Source organism: Tamandua tetradactyla, chromosome 1 (assembly GCF_023851605.1).
Source record: "Tamandua tetradactyla isolate mTamTet1 chromosome 1, mTamTet1.pri, whole genome shotgun sequence".
Classification (NCBI taxonomy): Eukaryota; Metazoa; Chordata; class Mammalia; order Pilosa; family Myrmecophagidae; genus Tamandua; species Tamandua tetradactyla.
This window is the reverse complement of record NC_135327.1, coordinates 175699242-175716447: the sequence shown is the minus strand read 5'-3', so window position 1 is coordinate 175716447 and position 17206 is coordinate 175699242. Positions and strand designations below refer to the sequence as shown.

At 37.0% G+C, this 17206-nt stretch overlaps 1 protein-coding gene across 7 annotated transcripts in view; it reads right to left on the bottom strand.

Moving 5' to 3' along the window:
* EXOC4 (exocyst complex component 4) overlaps positions 1-17206 on the bottom strand; it is a 970332-nt gene that overhangs the window by 665434 nt on the left and 287692 nt on the right. For all 7 annotated transcript variants that reach the window (XM_077136146.1, XM_077136164.1, XM_077136156.1 and 4 more), the window contains exon 9: positions 15281-15369. In XM_077136146.1, the coding sequence (XP_076992261.1) occupies positions 15281-15369 (89 nt within the window). The remainder of the gene's footprint in view (positions 1-15280; positions 15370-17206) is intronic.

The window sequence follows — 17206 nt, the reverse complement described above, 5'->3', positions numbered from 1 at the left end:
CCTATATTTTCTTTTGCGTGTCAGATTTCTTATGTCCAATCCTCTAGTTCACTAATTCTCTCTTCTGCCTCTTCGAATCTATTGTTGTAGATTTCTATTGTTTTTATTATCTCTTCTATTATGCTTTTCATTCCCATAAGTTTGGCAATTTATTTTTTTAAACTTTCGAGTTCTTCTTTTTGTTCCCCAAATGTCTTCTTTACATATTCCCTCAACTCACTGATTTGATTTTTGATGAGACTTTACATGTCTGTTCAAACATACCCAATTAGTTGTTTCAACTCCTGTATCTCATTTGAAGTGTTGATTTGTTCCTTTGACTAGGTCATATCTTCGATTTCCCTAGTATGACTCACTAGTTTTTGCTGGCACCTGGGCATTTGATTTCCTTAATTAGCTTATTCCAGAGGTTGCTTTCATTCTTTTACCTAGGGTTTTCTTGCTGGATGGTCTTGTTCTCTATCTGTTCTTTGATCTTCAGTTCAACTTATTCTAAACCTCTAACATACGTTCTGTTTAACTCATGAGATTTTTTTCACTTGTTTCTCTTTTTCTTATACTGCCTATATGGAGCTTTTTTTTTAAGGAGGGACTCCTCAGATATTACAGACCCCAGTCAGATTGTCCCAGACCAGACAGGCCCACATCTCAAGAGGAAAGAGTTGCCAGCATTAGTTTTCTCTGAAGGTGCAACACAGCAGGACATCAGACTTTCTTATGAAGCCTCCAGACACTGCTTTTCCTAACCTGTCCAGCATGTCTGCTTAACTACCTGAGCCTTCCCATCAGCTTAAAGTTATGGGGTGCCTTTAATTTCAGCAGACTCTCCCTGCCAGGGGCCTGGTTGAAACAAAGGTGAGCTAGTATGGCTTTGATTTCTTCTGTTTTCCAGCCCCTGGGTCTTGGATTCATTGAAGGAGGGATTCCACTTGAGCTGGGTCCCACTTGCCTTTTCTTGGGGAAGATACATCCTTTAGGGAATTATCTCCTTTAGTCTGACTTGTTACTTTGTCTCCCAAACAATCTTTAGTTTCACCCTTGCCTGGGGCAGTGCTGGACATTGAGAGTGCTTGCAGTTCTATCTAGCAAGCTGCTTAAGAAGTAAAAAAAAAGCCAACCCCCCCCCAAAAAAAAAAGCATAAAAACCTTTTCAAATCCAGAACCCCGCCCCTCAGGTTTGTCAATCAAGAGCATGAGTGGGTGCATGGCTCTATGTATCTCCAGGGTCCACATGCCCCCTTTTCTTGGGGTCCAGCCCTTTTCCAATATTTTGTGCTCAGAAAGACTGTTTTGTTTTTTTGTTTTTGTTTTTTTTTCAGTCAGTCCCATCCCTTCTCTGCTGGGGCAAAAACTTCTAGTTCCCTTAGTGCTTTTTCCAGGTTTATCTGTGCTGGGAGCCTGTTTTCATAGTCAAAATTTGTTAATAAATTTCACAACTGGAGCTTGGTTGAGTAAAAGCCCTTGCTAGTAGTAAAACCTGTTTCCTGTCCCCTCAGGAACCAGCCTACTGTGCCTGGGGGGGAGGGGCACCAGCCTCCATGGCTTGGGGGATCTCAACCATTCCACCTGGTCCAGACTGGTGTATGCTGTGTGATAGTCACTAATGTTCCCCCAGCAGTTGTGCTGCACTGTTCCTGGCTATTTACTATTTGCTCCATAGGATGAACTAAATTCCATACCTCACTATGTCACCATCTTGACCCGCCTCTCTGTTTCTACCTCTTGATTCCCCCTATTTCAACCCTTCTTAAAAGTTGGTTTAATCTTCCATAACCTCTTACCTGAAATAACAACACAATTCCCTTTCTTATCTTCAATTTCAAATCATTCTTTACATATCCTTCAGAATACTTTTTCTAAAATGCAGAATTGATTATGACATTCTCCTGCTTTAAATCCTTAGATGGTTCCATATCACCCAACTGACAAAACCCAAACCTTCTTGCTATGGTATGCTAGGTCCTTTGAGACCCACCTACCTGTCTCCCTTGTCAAGGTCCAATCTTTCCCATACACTCTGTGCTTCAACCAAAACAATATACCTGCAGGCCCAACATTTCTGCGTGTGTTTGTGTGTATGTGTGTTACATCTTCTTCCTATTTTGAGTGAATGCCCTTCCCCTGGCCAGGTTGATTACTAATCTTTGTAATTTCAGTGTAAGGAAGACTCTTTCTACATCACCTTTCACTCCTGGAAAACTTATCTGTTTTCTCCTCCATGCTCCACAACATACTTATAACATACATTAAAACTGTACCTGTTTGCATGACTTTTCTTGCACAACACTTAGAGCTCTACATATGTGGGAGATATTCTAGTAGCAAGGTCTAGAATATAGTTGATCCTAGCAATGCTGACTATAAATTGTCACGTGTAATGTGTCAACTGAAACTTATAACAAACCTAAGAGGCAGGGTAAGTTTGCTAACTTCATTATACAGATGAGTTATCTAGGACTTAGAAAGGTAAAGTGACTTACCTGGTAAAAGCAGGATGAGTAGTAGGTATTCCTTCCACTAAACCACGATGCTCCTTAAACTACTCAAAGCACAGAAGTACAACAATATTCCACATATGAACATCACTAACCAACTGAATACGAACACGTAAGTTAGTTAACTGGTATTGAAATCAAACATTAATGTGCAAACAAACAGGGACTTATTTGAGCTAAGTGGGCATGAATATGCAAATGAACTGGCTGCAATTTAGTAGATGCATCACAATTGTAGGGCTGAACATCCTATATTATGACTATTACAATATTCATGTAGCATTCATTCATATTATCATATAGTATTGTAATATGGGCTTTTCAAGTTTAAAATTGTGGTGAAGCCAAAAAACCTGATGTTTATTTTCATCCAGAAAACAACTATAAGTCATATATCAGAACTCTGCAATCTTCAGATATAGCCAAACTGCCATCACTACCTGAAGTCCAAGCTGAACATTCTAATTTTAATCCAGGGTATTTCAGAAATAGGTTGGACTCGTCACTTTGTGATATGAAGCCAGTCAATCTCTCCAGCCTCATCTATCATGCACAGTCTGACATGACATAACACAAAAAATACATGCAAAACAAAGTTATTTTTCCTAGAGGAATTTTATTAGTAATAAAGTTGCATAGCACAAACATGAGAATACCACCCAAAAAATCCAGTACGTGATTACATGTAGCTTTTGCTTAAGTATAATAATGACCTTTGTTTTCCTGTCCTCACAGTACATTATTGGCATCTGATTAATTCTTAATCCTTTACTTGTTATGATAAACAATGGCCAAAGCCATCTACAATAGCTTTGATGTCCTTTCTATCACCTTTGGTTCCAAAAGTAACAAATTATAATCAGTAGAAGTCTGTACCTATAAATTGTGTTGCTTATTTAATTGAAAAAGTTATATCTAATTCATGTTATAAAAATGCACATTATAAAGAAAAAACCTATATCCTCACACTTTCATACATTTATCCATACTGTGTCCATTACTTGAAATCCTGCTCCATCTTTATATGAAAGCTTCTCTTTATCCTTTGCAACCAAGATTTGAGCTTCAAATATTTATGGAGGCCTCTCCGTTGTATATATATACAACTGCAACATAGCACAAGTGCTAGGATCATTTGCTTTCATGTTCAATTAATTTGGACAGAAGTAGCAGAAAACCAATTTGTTAATGACTTAAGACAAAGCTTATTCTTTTCTCATACAGAGGATTGTATTATGGCTATGATCCAGGAAGTCATCAGATATGTGGCACTCCACAGTATCAGAAGCCCAATCTCTTTCTATCTTGTTGCTCTACCATCCCTATGTGCAGCCTTACCTATATGATCTAAAATGGCTCACCACCATATTTCACTCATACTGTATACATATGCATGCTCTGGGCTGGAAAGAGAAAAAGCATTCTTCCCTTTTAAAGCATGATTCTGAAGTTATACACATTACTTTCACTCACATTTCAATGGCCAGAATTTAACTACATATTCACGGCTGAGTGCAATGAAGGCTTGCAAATGTTTATACTTTGATGGGCCATGTGTTCAACAAAAAAAATCAGGGGTTTTATTAATAAAGAAGAAAAGGGGAACAATGTTGGGGGACAAATGGAAGTCTCTGTGATACAATTATGGTCGATTTTTATATGTTTGTATTTCAAAGGCAAAACTTGATTCTCTTTATTATTATATCTGGAGGGCCCATTTAAGTACCCAGCATAAGTAAACATACAATAAATCTTTATAGAATCAATAAACAGAAAGTCCTAGAAAACACACTGCATGATAGAAGTTTATATTGTTACTACTGTTTCTTAAAATTCCTAGTTGAATTATAATATGTATATAAAGAAAAATGAACACATATGAAATATAAAGGCCTTACTGGATATTTACAAGTTGAAAATAGTCATGTAACCTGCAATATTTTGTACTTTTTAAATTTAGATATATTATTTTTAATTTAACAGCATTCTCTCTTTTCATATCCATAATAATAATGATGAATAAATGAAAAGAATGGATTTAAAAAAAAATAAGGTTATACATCATTAGCTAGTCCTGAGTGATGGCCAAGGATCTTTTTTCAAAAGTAGGGTTCTTCACACCATAAGTACATGAAACCTTGAATAGGGCATGAGATTTTGTAGGTTTGTCCAGGTTAGCGGGATGCCCCAGTAAATCCCAGAGTGCTTTGAACGATGAATAAAGAAGTATTTGCAAAGTCCCCTTGGGGGAGTGGGGAGAATGGGGAAAAAATTCAACTTCCCCATTTGGAGAATTCCTGATATTCTCTCATGCAGTGAAGACAACCAAATCAATAGGCCAAGCCCTCAATCTTGAGGTTTATTCCTATGAAACTTATCCCTGCAAAGGACAGGCTAAGCCTACTTAAAAGTAGGCCTAAGAGTCAGTCCCAGAGAACCTCTCTTGTTGCTCAGATGTGGGCCCAACATGGCAAGGAAACTCACTGCCCTCTCCCTCTCTACGTGGGATATGACTCCCAGGGGTGTAAACCTCCCTGGCAACGTGAGACAGAAATTCTAGAATGAGCTGGGATTCAGCATCAAGGGAGTGAGTAAACCTTCTCAACTGAAAGGGGGAAGAGAGAAATGAGACAAAACAAGGTGTCAGTAGCTGAGAGATGCAAACAGAATTGAGAGGTTATCCTGGAGGTTATACTTATGCATTATACAGATATCCCTTTTTAGTTTATGGGTGGCTAGAGGGACATGCCTGAAACTGTAGAGCTGTGTTCCAATAGCGATCTCCCTTGAAGATGATAATACAATGATACAGCTTTTGCAATGTGACTGTGTGGTTGTGAAAACCTTGCGTATGATGCTCCTTTTATCTATGGTATAGATAGATGAGTAGAAATATGGATAAGAAATAAACAAATAATAGAGGGAACAAAGGTTAAAATAAATTGAGTAGATTTTGAAATACTAGTAGTCAATGAAAGGGAGTATAGTGGGTACGGCATGTAGGAGTGTCTTCATTTTTCTTTCTTTTTCTAGAGAGATGAAAATGTTCAAAAAAAAATGATCATGGTGATGAATACACAACCATGTGATGATACTGTGAGCCACTGATTGTAACCATATCAAGAATGTGTGTTTGTATGTCAAGATTATTGTACTTCCAGAACATTTGTATGTTTGGTTGCTCTTTATAATAAAAATATTTTTTTAAAAAGAGCCATTCCAGGCTCTTTTCCTTACAGTTCAAATATATGTGGTTTGTCCAAAAGGTAAATAGGATGTTGTGTAGAATTAGGGTTATTCATGCAATAACTTCATTTTATATAAATTAAATCCAAAATCAGAGAAAATTTTAAAATAAAATAAATATCCACATGCCATAGATTAAGGCTAAGAGGCATACACTCAATAGCAATCTCGGCATAAGAATATTTTTAGCTCCTAAATGATCTGAAATAATGCATCAGTCAGTTCATCATGTGAAGAAAGCCTATTCCTTATCTATTCTTAGGAACAGATAAGGAAACTAACATTTTTAAGCTTCCATTATAATTTTTTTAAACAAATCTTACATAAAGTAAGTTTATTCTTTTAAACATCAATAACACAAATATACAGAAAAAAAACAATTTTATATACCATTTTAGTGCCTAAAACAGAAGAGAGAATTATCAAAGATTAAGTTTATTTTGAAACAATTAAATGCAAGTTTTAAGGAAAAAAATTTACATTTCATGTTTCCTGCATATTGTTACACAGTTATTAACAATGTCATTAAATAAAGTTTAAAAGGACACAAAGAATTTTCTAATCAGATTTCAGAGTGTAAAGCCTTACAAGCACTTCTTATATTTAGTATTGTGGAACATTTGCGTAGTATAAGTAAAAAATTGCTACACTAAACAATGTACCTCCCTTCTGCCAAAATGCTCCTGAAAATGTGCCCATAAATCAAATCCTGCTTTAAATTCTCCATTATAGAACAGCTTGCTGTTTAAGAGACTCCGATTATAAATCCTTTTGTAAAAAGGATAATCAACTCTTGGTTAATCTATCTCAAATATTGCCTTACCTTAAGGCAAAGCACTTTCAAACAGATTAATTACACACAATGCTGTTAAGTATTCATAACCCCAGTCACCCGACAACCCATTTGAGAGAGAAAAACTCAGAAAATTCAGGTCAGGTCAGTACTAAGAGCCAGAATTCTCTGATGCTAGTACTTCCATATTTGCCATATAAAGCAAGTCAAGTCGTTTAGAGAATTCAATTCTCAAGTGGATGTAGTTTTACAGAATAGTTAATGTCAGGACTACAGAAATGCCACTCATTAAACTAATGGGAATGAAAATAGCACTCTAAAGGTAATATTATTGAGTATAAACAGAAGTACCTAGTAGCCCCAAGATAGAAAAGAAACTAATAAAAATAATATGTATTTGCATTTGAACCAATGATAATTAATATTTTATTATTCTTAAAAATAAATGAAGAAAATTCCTAATGACTAAGCAGTAAGTTCTGTTTATTAAAACTTCCACTACAGTCAAGCAATATCCTAAGCACTGTAAAAGACCAATGAGTAAGTCTTGCATTCTGGGTGGAGAGAAGACTGAAAATAAATAAGTTAACAAACTATGTACATATTATGAAAATTATTATTTGAAAACCTACTGTGATAAAGAATTACAGAATGGGGAGAGCAGGTGGTGAAGGGTACAATGCTGGAAGGGGCCAGGCAACAATATGGGATTTGGGCAGAAGATAAAGATATGGAAGTCATCTACACTAAGTAAAGCTTGTTCTCTGCTGAGATCATCTGGGGAGAGCCTAAAAAGTAAGTACAGAAGAGAGACCAGGACCAAGTCATGAGATACCAAGGGGTGCTTAAGAATACTCAGAAGGAACATGAAAAGGAGAAAAGGAAAAAAGCTGCTAAAAGATCAAGAAAGATGAATGTATGGCACTGTGGGATCAACAATTCCATCCTTACCAAATGGGGGAAAAGAAGTGTAACTAATAAAGTATCAGTGGCAGCAAGTTCAAATAGGGTCAAGAGGCTACTCAGGAGGTTGCTCTTACGCAAACTTCAGTTAGACCTTGCTACCTATCATAACCTGCCAACCCCAACAAGGACCATTCCAGCCAATCATAAAGAATACCTAGGGCAATATATAAGATTCCACAAGGGTTCTACACACTAGAGTAACTTTCCAGAAACCTACAACCTCCAGATGGGTCCCTGGTCCAGATAAGTCCTGAAACCTAGTCCAGCCTCACCAAAACATCAGATAGTTCCATCTCCCTACCCCATATTAGTGACAGACCCTTCCAGTATGAAAAATCTAGAATGGCCATAGCCCAAACACCCCTAAAGAGAGGGATGGAAAGATCAAAGGGGATGATGGAATCAAAGGGGATGATGGAGTTATACAAAGAAGATAGGATTTAACAAATGAATATGAATGCTGAATCATTAAATTGATATATCTTTTAGTCTCCAGTATTTTAGAATAGCTAGAAGGAAAAACCTAAAATTGTGGAATTGTAACCCACATCAAACTCTGAAATACGTTCTACAACTAATTGTGCTTTGAAATTTATAGCTTTTTTGTATATATGTTAATTTTCACAAAAAAAAGAAGGAAAAAAGTCAACTATGATGATAAAAAAATATTTAAGCCCTCTAGCCTCCTATATTCTGGAGCAGCTAGAAGGAAAAATCTGAGAGGATTGTATGGTAGCCCATGACAAACTCTGGGATCTGTTCTATAATTATTTGTTAAAGAGTGCTTTGAAAACAATTGTTCTATTTCTTTGCTTTGTATATATGTTATACTATGCAATAAGCAAAGTTAAAAATAAAAAAAAGAAAGATGAATGTAAAAAGTGAATACTGAATTAGCCAAGATGGAAGCCGCTAGTGATCTTGACAAAAGCCAATTCAGTGGAACACTAAAGACTAGAATGAGTTGAAGAGAAAATGGAAGATAAGGAAGTAGAGGCAGTGATACATTTTTAAAAGTACCATTTTAATTTAAGTAAACTATATAACTGTTAATTTTTTTGAGTTTTAATATCTAACTCTACAGTCACAATATAACTCTAAGTTAGTCGGGACTGGTAAGAGCTCTATTTTTCATATGAGAAAACTGATTAATCTAACAACTTATTTTGGTCATGAGTGAGAGCATTCTGCTTTTTTTTAAAATAACTTTCTTGAGATAATGTGTTCATCAATTCTCCTGAACAATTATACATTAAACCTGAGAAGTTACACTCAAGCTAAATGTCCATTAAAACTAGTACTTTTCTTGTCCTACTACATGGCAGTACAAGCAGTACAATGAAGCATAGAGAGTGTCAAAACAATAGGAAGTCTATGATTAATGTAGACATATACACAATTTAGATTTCCACCTGTGTTCTTGCATACTTTGAAATGGCACCCCCACTTCCTTAGCCCAGTTACCAACTGCAGACTATATAATGAACCATCTGTTGATGATATCGAAGAAATTTTATTTTTTAATTCTTTCTTTCCCCTTGTGTTGTTAGGTTGGGTAACATTTTTAACTGCATAATAAATTGAAAATGTTGGCAGGAACAGAATATTTGTAAAATTTGAGCTTTTTCTGTTATGGTGATGGTCCTTCTAGTGAATTGCTTTGCTGCTTTCCTACAATAGAAGGAAAAGTTGACCTTCTGAATGAAGCAATGCTGCAGCTATGTGGCGTTAACAGAAGAGACAAAAATCTTCCACTAGACTCTTATGATTTGACTCCTCTCTCACTCCAGTACTCAATGAGAGCTTTTCAAAGATAAACCTGAAATGTGGATCTTACTGTGACCCTTGGACCCGTGAGATTAATAGAATAAGTGAAATGGATAGTTATTTATAATACAAAATAGATGGGATTTTCTCTATTTTTCCTGCTGAGGTTAAAAGCATTCATCAGAAAAACTTCTGTTTTTGAATGGAACACCATCAAACTTTTACAAAAACTGGTCACCTGATCGATCTAGTCTCTCACGGAACAGGTGGTGTCAGTTTAGTCAAATTATTTTTTAATAAATATGATAACATGATGTGTTTGCTAACGACTTTTTCTGCTTGTAACCAGAGATAATCTTCCTATTTTTTGAACACTAGTAAGTGCAACAGAATGTTGCTTGAAACTTCCATATTTCAACTAATGTTTTGAAAGTTTTCACTTACATTACAGTGATTCCTCAATTAACCACCCTCAAAGAATAAAATTCCTTTGAAATTTAAAATGCTTTTCAATTACATATAGCAGTGTGTCCTGAACCAGACAGCTCATGGGCAACATTTCCATTTAACAAAGCTTAGTTATAATAGCAGAGAACAAAAATACATCTATGCGTAGCCTCTACTTCTCTATAAATGTAAAAACTAATATAAAACTATGAAGCTGATGATGTCTGTCAGTGACCCCAGCATCTCCTTCTGGGGACCTCTTTATCTCTCAAAAGTGATCTATAATACTTTAGACCTCAACTGTCCTTATTCATTCTGTCACCTAGTCAGCCAATATATAATGAACAATTACGGCACTAAGCTCAGGTAATACAAAGCATATTTACTTCATGGAGCTTAAAGCTTTGTGGCAGACTCAAACAAGTCAGCATTGATTCACAATTTTATATGGAAAGTGTTCAGAAATTCAACAACAAAATGGCAGAAGCACACACTGCAGGGGCTGCAACCCCAGAGTGTATATGCTTTGTGGTAGACTGGGAGAAAGGAATGGATAGCAGGGAAGATTCATTAAAATAAGTGACAACTAAATTTAACTTTGAGGAGTTTAAAATTAACTTTGAGGAGTTTAAAAGTTAAATTTTAACTTTTAAAATTAAAACTTTAATTTTAACTCTTGTGGACCCTAGAAAAGCCATGTCCTTAAATCCTCATTCAGCATTACTGGGTGGGAGCTTTCTGATTGTTTCCATGGAGATACAACCCACCCAATTGCAGGTGGTAACTTTGATTAGATGGGTTCCAAAGGAGATGTATCTCCACCCATTCAAGGTGGAGCTGCTTACTGGAGCCCTTTAAGAGGGAACCATTTTGGAAAAAGCTTCAGAGCACACAGCCAGAAACCTCTGGAAATGAAGAAGGAACATACCCCCGGTGGAGCTTCATGAAACAAGGAGCCTGGAGAGAAAGCTAGCAGATGTTGCCATGTTCGCCATGTGCCTTTTCAGCTGAGAGAGAAACCCTGAACATCATCAGCCTTCTTAAACCAAGGTATCTTTCCCTGATGCCTGAGACTGGACATTTCTACAGCCTTGCTTTAATTTGGGCATGTTCACAGTCTTAGAACTGTAAACATGCAACTTAATAAATTTTCCTTTTTAAAAGCCATTCCGTTTACGGTATATTACATTCTGGCAGCTTGCAAACTAGAACAGAGAAACAGCCTACCATTTATGATGTCAAGAACCTTATAAACGCTATTCACATACAACAATCTCATGGGGTAGAAACTGTTCTTTTTATCTCTATTTAGAGATAAGGAAACAGAAGCACAGAGGTTGTATAATGTGTCCAAAGTCACAAAGCTAGTAAATGGGGAGTCTAATTTTAAACACAGGTATTCTGACCCCAGAACCCTCTACAATTCATTACTATGCAATACTGCTGTCTCAAGAGATCATGGACCACTGTGGTGAAACGAAAATCATTCCATATGGCTTTAACACAGGATGCTCACTATTCTTACTTATCCTTCAGCAGAAAGAAGATAAAAATAATTCAACTTATATGGTCAGTTTACTTGAACACCATAATTACATGGAATCTTGAGTAGGGCATGAGATCTTGTTGATTTGTACAGGTTAGTATGATGCACTGATACATCCCAGAGTAATTTGGGCAGAGAATTAAAGAGTATTTGCAGGCGGGCCGCGGTGGCTCAGCGGGCAAGAGTGCTTGCCTGCCGTGCCGGAGGACCCCGGTTCGATTCCCGGCCCCAGCCCATGTAAAAAACAAACAAACAAACAAAATATAATAAAACAAGAAAATGTTTAAAAATGTTTCCCTTTCTTCCTCCCTTCCTTCCTTCCATCCTTCCTTCCTTCTCTGTCTTTCCTTCCTTTCCTCCCTCTCTCTAAAAAAAAAGTAAAAAAAAAAAAAAAAGTATTTGCAAAGCCCCCTTAAGGGACTGGAGATAGATGTGGAAATATTAAACTTATCACCAGGGGAATTCCTAATATTCTCACAAGCACTGGGGAATGCCAATTTAATAGGCCAAGCCCTCAAACTTGGTGCTTACTCTTATGAAACTTCTTCAAAGGAGAAGTTAAGCTGACTTATAATCATTCCTTAGAGTCACCCCTAGAGAATCTCTTTTGTTGCTTAGATGTGGCCTCTCTCTCAAAGCCAACTCAGCAGGTGAACTCACTGCTCTCCCCACTACATGGGACATGACTCCCAGGGGTGTACATCTTCCTGGCAATGTGGGACATGACTCTGAGGATGACCCTGGACCCAGCATCCTGGGATTAAGAAAGACTTCTTGACCAAAAGGTGGAAGTGAAATGAAACAAAATTTCAGTGGATGAGAAAATTCAAACAGAATCAAGAGGTCATTGTGGAGGTTATTCTTATGCAGTAGATAGATATCCCTTTTTAGTTTTTAGTGTATTAGAATAGCTAGAAGAAAATACTTGAAATTGTTGAACTGTATTTCAGTAGTCCTGATTCTTGAAGAGAATGGCATAACTACATAGCTTTTACAGTGTGACCGTGTGAGTGTGAAAGCCTCACTTTATCCAGTATATGAACAGTTGAGTAAAAAAATAAGGACAAAAAATAAATAAATAATAGGGAGGCATGAGGAGCTTTTGGTGTTCTTTATAGATTTTTATTTTTATTCTTATACTTTTTTGGGGGCGGGGGGGGGGGAGAATGCATGGCCCAGGAATCAAACTCAGGTCTCCCACATGGAAGGCGAGTATTCTACCACTGAACCACCATGTACCTCCTATATGTATTGTTTTGAAGTAATGAAAATGTTCAAAAATTGATTGTGGTGATGAATACACAACTATATGATGATACTGTGAACCACTGATTGTATACTTTGGATAATTATATGGTATATGAGGTATATTAATTATATACCTCAATAAAATCACATCAAAAAAAAAAGAATTAACGGTTGACTAGTTCCGATCCATTTTAGCTTTGTTTTATTGCTTATTGAACAGTAGGGTTTTTTGCTGTATTGCTTTATTACACATACACATTAATTCATCAGATTAAAGCATTTATCATCATTTTTGGACAAGACTGAGAATGTAAGAAAGAATTATTCCATTATTTTAATGGGAAGACCTTTTACCATGCAGCTGCAAGTAAGCTGGAAACTGGTTGGATTTTTTAATTAAACACTATGGAACTAAAAAAAAGAAGAAGAAGAAGAAGAAGAGGAAGATAGATTTAGTATAAATAATTTACCTTTGTTGACTAATTATGATTGAACTACAAGTGACTGGTTGTATCGCTGTCCCAGTAATTACTTTGTCTATCTTCTTATCTCTAAGTGCTAAATGAAAGGCTTTGTCCCATTAATGGAATTTCAAATATTTGAATCCAGGTATAGAGAAATTATGAGGCAAATTTAAACTATTCATTAAGCCAACTAGGCTGGTTTGAAAGGATTATGTGTTCTAGAAAAGTCATGTTTTAATCCTGATCCATCTTGCAGATATTTTAATCCCTATGCAGCACTGTTGGTTGGAACCTTGATAAGGTCATCTCCACAGAGATGTGACACATCCAGTTGTGGGTATTAACCTCTGATTAGAAGGAGATGTGACTCTACCCATTCCAGGTGGGTCTTCATTAGTTTACTGGAATCCTTTAAAAGAGGAAGCATTTTTTGGTAAGAGCAGCAGAGCCACCTGAGATCCAGGAGAGCCAAGAGCCCACAAAACCAGAGACCTTTGCAGATAAAGAAGGAAAACTTCCCTGGGACAGCTTCATGAAATGAGAAGTTTAGAAAGAAAGCTAGCAGACATCACCACTTTTCTCACATGCCTTTCCAGTTCACAGAGAAACCCTGAATGTCATCAGCCTTTCTTCAGTAAAGAAAGTGAAGGAACCTCTTGTTGGTGCCTAAGTTTGGACATTTTTATAGACTTGCTTTAATCGGGACATTTTCACAGCCCTAGAACTGTAAACTTGTAACTTAATAAATTCTACCTTATAAAAGCCATTTTGTTTCTGGTATATATTGCATTCTGGAAGCTAGCAAACTAGAACACCAACCCTGAAGAGAAATTAGAATTATGACACCGTGAGTAAGAAGCATATTTCTACCTCTAGATAACTTTCTACTCCATTAAGTGGCTGTTCAAGTATGAGCTGCCTGCTAAAGCCTAGGTCACCATTTCCTCCTCCACGCCTTCCCTAAACACAGATTGGGTCACTCTTTCACTTTTCCAATTCTAACAACTCTCTCAACTTTAAGACTACAAGATATAGATTTCATGTTTTCTAGAACATTTTACTACTGAAGTTTACTATTGAAGAAAATATTGGTACCCTAACCCTCTTTTCCTAACATCCTAGAATGCATCCCTATGCTTTTACTCCTGATAACCACATATATGAGCTGTGGAACTATACTGTGATACAAATATGAGAGAGTATAGCAGGACCTTTGGAAAAATCTATGGGCATTTATTTATATTAACAATGAAGGTAAAGATGGGAGTGATGAGGCAATAATGTTTGTATCCACAAAGGATGACTGGTTACCTCTTAGGGTTTTTGATATACAACTATGTGAGACTTAAAAAATAAATATTTACTTGTGTAGGCCAATCACTGTAAAACATACCAAGTATGTCCAAAGCATCAAAGACTGTAAAAGTGTTCTACCCATCCTTCATGGAAAAAGCTCAGAGTTCTAAAATAACTTAAATCATGATTTGCTTCTCTCAACTCCTCCAGCAACTAACCATTTACTTAATTGTAAACCTTTCCTGATATTGCTGCTAATATTCTCATACATGTATGCCTTATGTTTATAACGGGCCTTAAAGCTCTATCTTGTATTTCTATGTATATCCCAATTCCATTCATTCCAGTGCCTAGGATAATGGTCCTTACTTAGCAGACGCTCAACAAATCTTTCCATATAGATTGTATTTACCATGATCAACATTCTTTGTCACAGAAGAAAATATTATAAGTCTGATTTTTTTATATGACCACATAATTTGTTTCCTAAGTATTTTCTTTTGCAGATTACAACTCTTTAGTAACCACATCTGTGTATCAAATATTCTGTATATCAAATTTATGTTAAGTAGACCATACTATTTAGAGGCATCCTTCATCCCTTAAAATAATGATAGAAGCTTTTGTTCTTTTCAGAATCTTAGCTACTTCTACCATATTCCAGAAGGCATAAAAAATAATAATTCAAAGTAACAATGACAGTCACAGAAGACTAGGGTTCTCCCAGACTAAAACGTAACTTATGTTTGCTATCATTTAAAGAAGAGTCTGACTCTGTTTTTGTTTAGGGTTCTCACTTAAATGGTGGCAGGTCTGTAAATCCTATGGCCATAGTAATGGTTTTAGATACTAAGCCACAGATGCTGTGAAATGATAGAAGAAACAGATTATCAAGTCTAAATTTTTGTTATCTTGAAATAATCCTGTAAATACAGAACACAAACTCACATACTATAAAATCTTAGGTCTTTCTCCAGAACACTAATTTTTCTTGAGAAGTAAAATCACTCACCTTGAAGTTCTCCACTTCTACTATAAAGCTCCCTCCTCTGTTCTCGCAAATATGCACTCATACTTATAGCGTGGGAAGATGATTCAAACCTGCAATGAAACAGCAGGTAAAAAAAAATGGTTAGGCAGCAACCAGAGAGATGGTGTCCAGATATACTTCTGGAATACTCCAGAAGTATTCCACTTCAGTCTCTGTGACACTTTCTGATGTTCACAGCCAAAGCATTCTGGTTATACTACAACAGGGCCAGGGTTAGCCGCCATTGGCCTTAATTTATGAATAATACTCCTCACTAACGCTCTTCTACATATCTACTTGGAACTTTTGCCTATTCTCCATTTCAACTGGTACAACTCTGACCTGCCTCAACTTTCTTTTTGCTTCCAGACCAGCATTACCTTTTGCCAAGATCCCTACATACACAGCAGTAAGAGTATCCTAAGAAGTTATTCTAATTATGCTACCACCCAGCTCAAAAGTCATCAGTGACTGTCAGCTGCCACCACAGAAATACTGGCTTATCAGAGCAGAATTTACACCTTTGTCTTAAAAAAAAAAAATACTATATATATATATCCTTGATTAGTTTATTCTAGAGGTCATTTTCACTCTTTTACCTAGGGTTTTCTTGTTGCTTGGCTTTGTTCTCCAGGTGATCTTTGACATGCAGTTCCACTTATTCTAGACCTCTAGCATAGCTTCTGTTTTAAATGATCAGAATTTTCCAGCTTTTGTTTTTCTGGTTCTTTCCCTGCCTATATGGAACCTTCTTTTGTGGAGGATGTCCCCAGATATCTCAACCCTGATTAGATTTTCCCAGACAAGACAGGCCCAGGTTTAGGAAGAGGGTTTAATCAGTAACAAGGTTTTCTGAGGATGAGTCCTAGCAGGTTGCCAGTCTTTCCTGAGAAGCCTCTTGACTCTGTGCTTTTCCTATCCTGCCCTGCAGGTGGCCCTAGCTCTGCCACAGGCATGGTTGAGACAGAGGCTGAGGTAGAAGGCAGGCTCAAGCTATTTGTTCTCCAGCACTGGGGTCTGAATTCTCTGAAGGAGAGCCACTACTTGTGCTGGGCCCTGACTAACCCCTACTTTTCATGAGGAAGATAAATCCATTAGGGAATTCCCTCCTTCACCTGACTAGTTACTTTATCTCTCAGACATATCTTAATTCCACTCTTGCATGGATCAGTGCTGACAATTAAAAATACCTGAGGCTTTCTTTAATGGTTGCCAAAACTGTTAAAAGAAAAGAAAAAATAAATCATTTTCAGAGCCCATCCCTAGCTCCCCCAGTTCACCAATCAAGAGCTGGTGTTGGTACCCAGCTCTGTGCCACTTTCCTTGGGAACAGACATTTTCCAGTATTGTGAGCTCAGCCAAATCCAAAGCCAGTGGTTCTGCCTTTTGTTTATTGCTTTTTTTTTTTTACCCCCCTCTGTCAGACCTACCTCCTCTATACCAAGGGGAGGGTTCCTTTGCATAGACCTCAGGGTTCTTTTGTGCTTGTTCTGGGTTTATCTGTGCTCAAAGGATATATTCAGCAGTCAGAATTTGTTAATTAAGTCTACAACTGAAGCTTGCTTGAGTTCTCCTTGCCTTGCTCCTAGAAGGGGCTGCTTCTTTTTTCCACAGAGAAGTGTCTCCAAAACAACCTGCCATGCCAGTGGGGAAGGGGCACCACTTAGTTACAGCTCTGCGCTGTGATCTCAGCCCTTCTACCCGTTCCAGACTGGTGTACAATATATGTCCTGTCATAGAAGTCCTCCAAATATTTGTTCCAGATAGTCCCTGACTACTTACAAGCTGCCTGAGAGGCCTAACTAAATTCCACACCTCTCTATGCCACCATCTTGCTCCACCTCTCCTTAAATGACTGAGTATTTTGAGTTGCCACCTATAATATAACCCACTAAAAAATACTGGGCT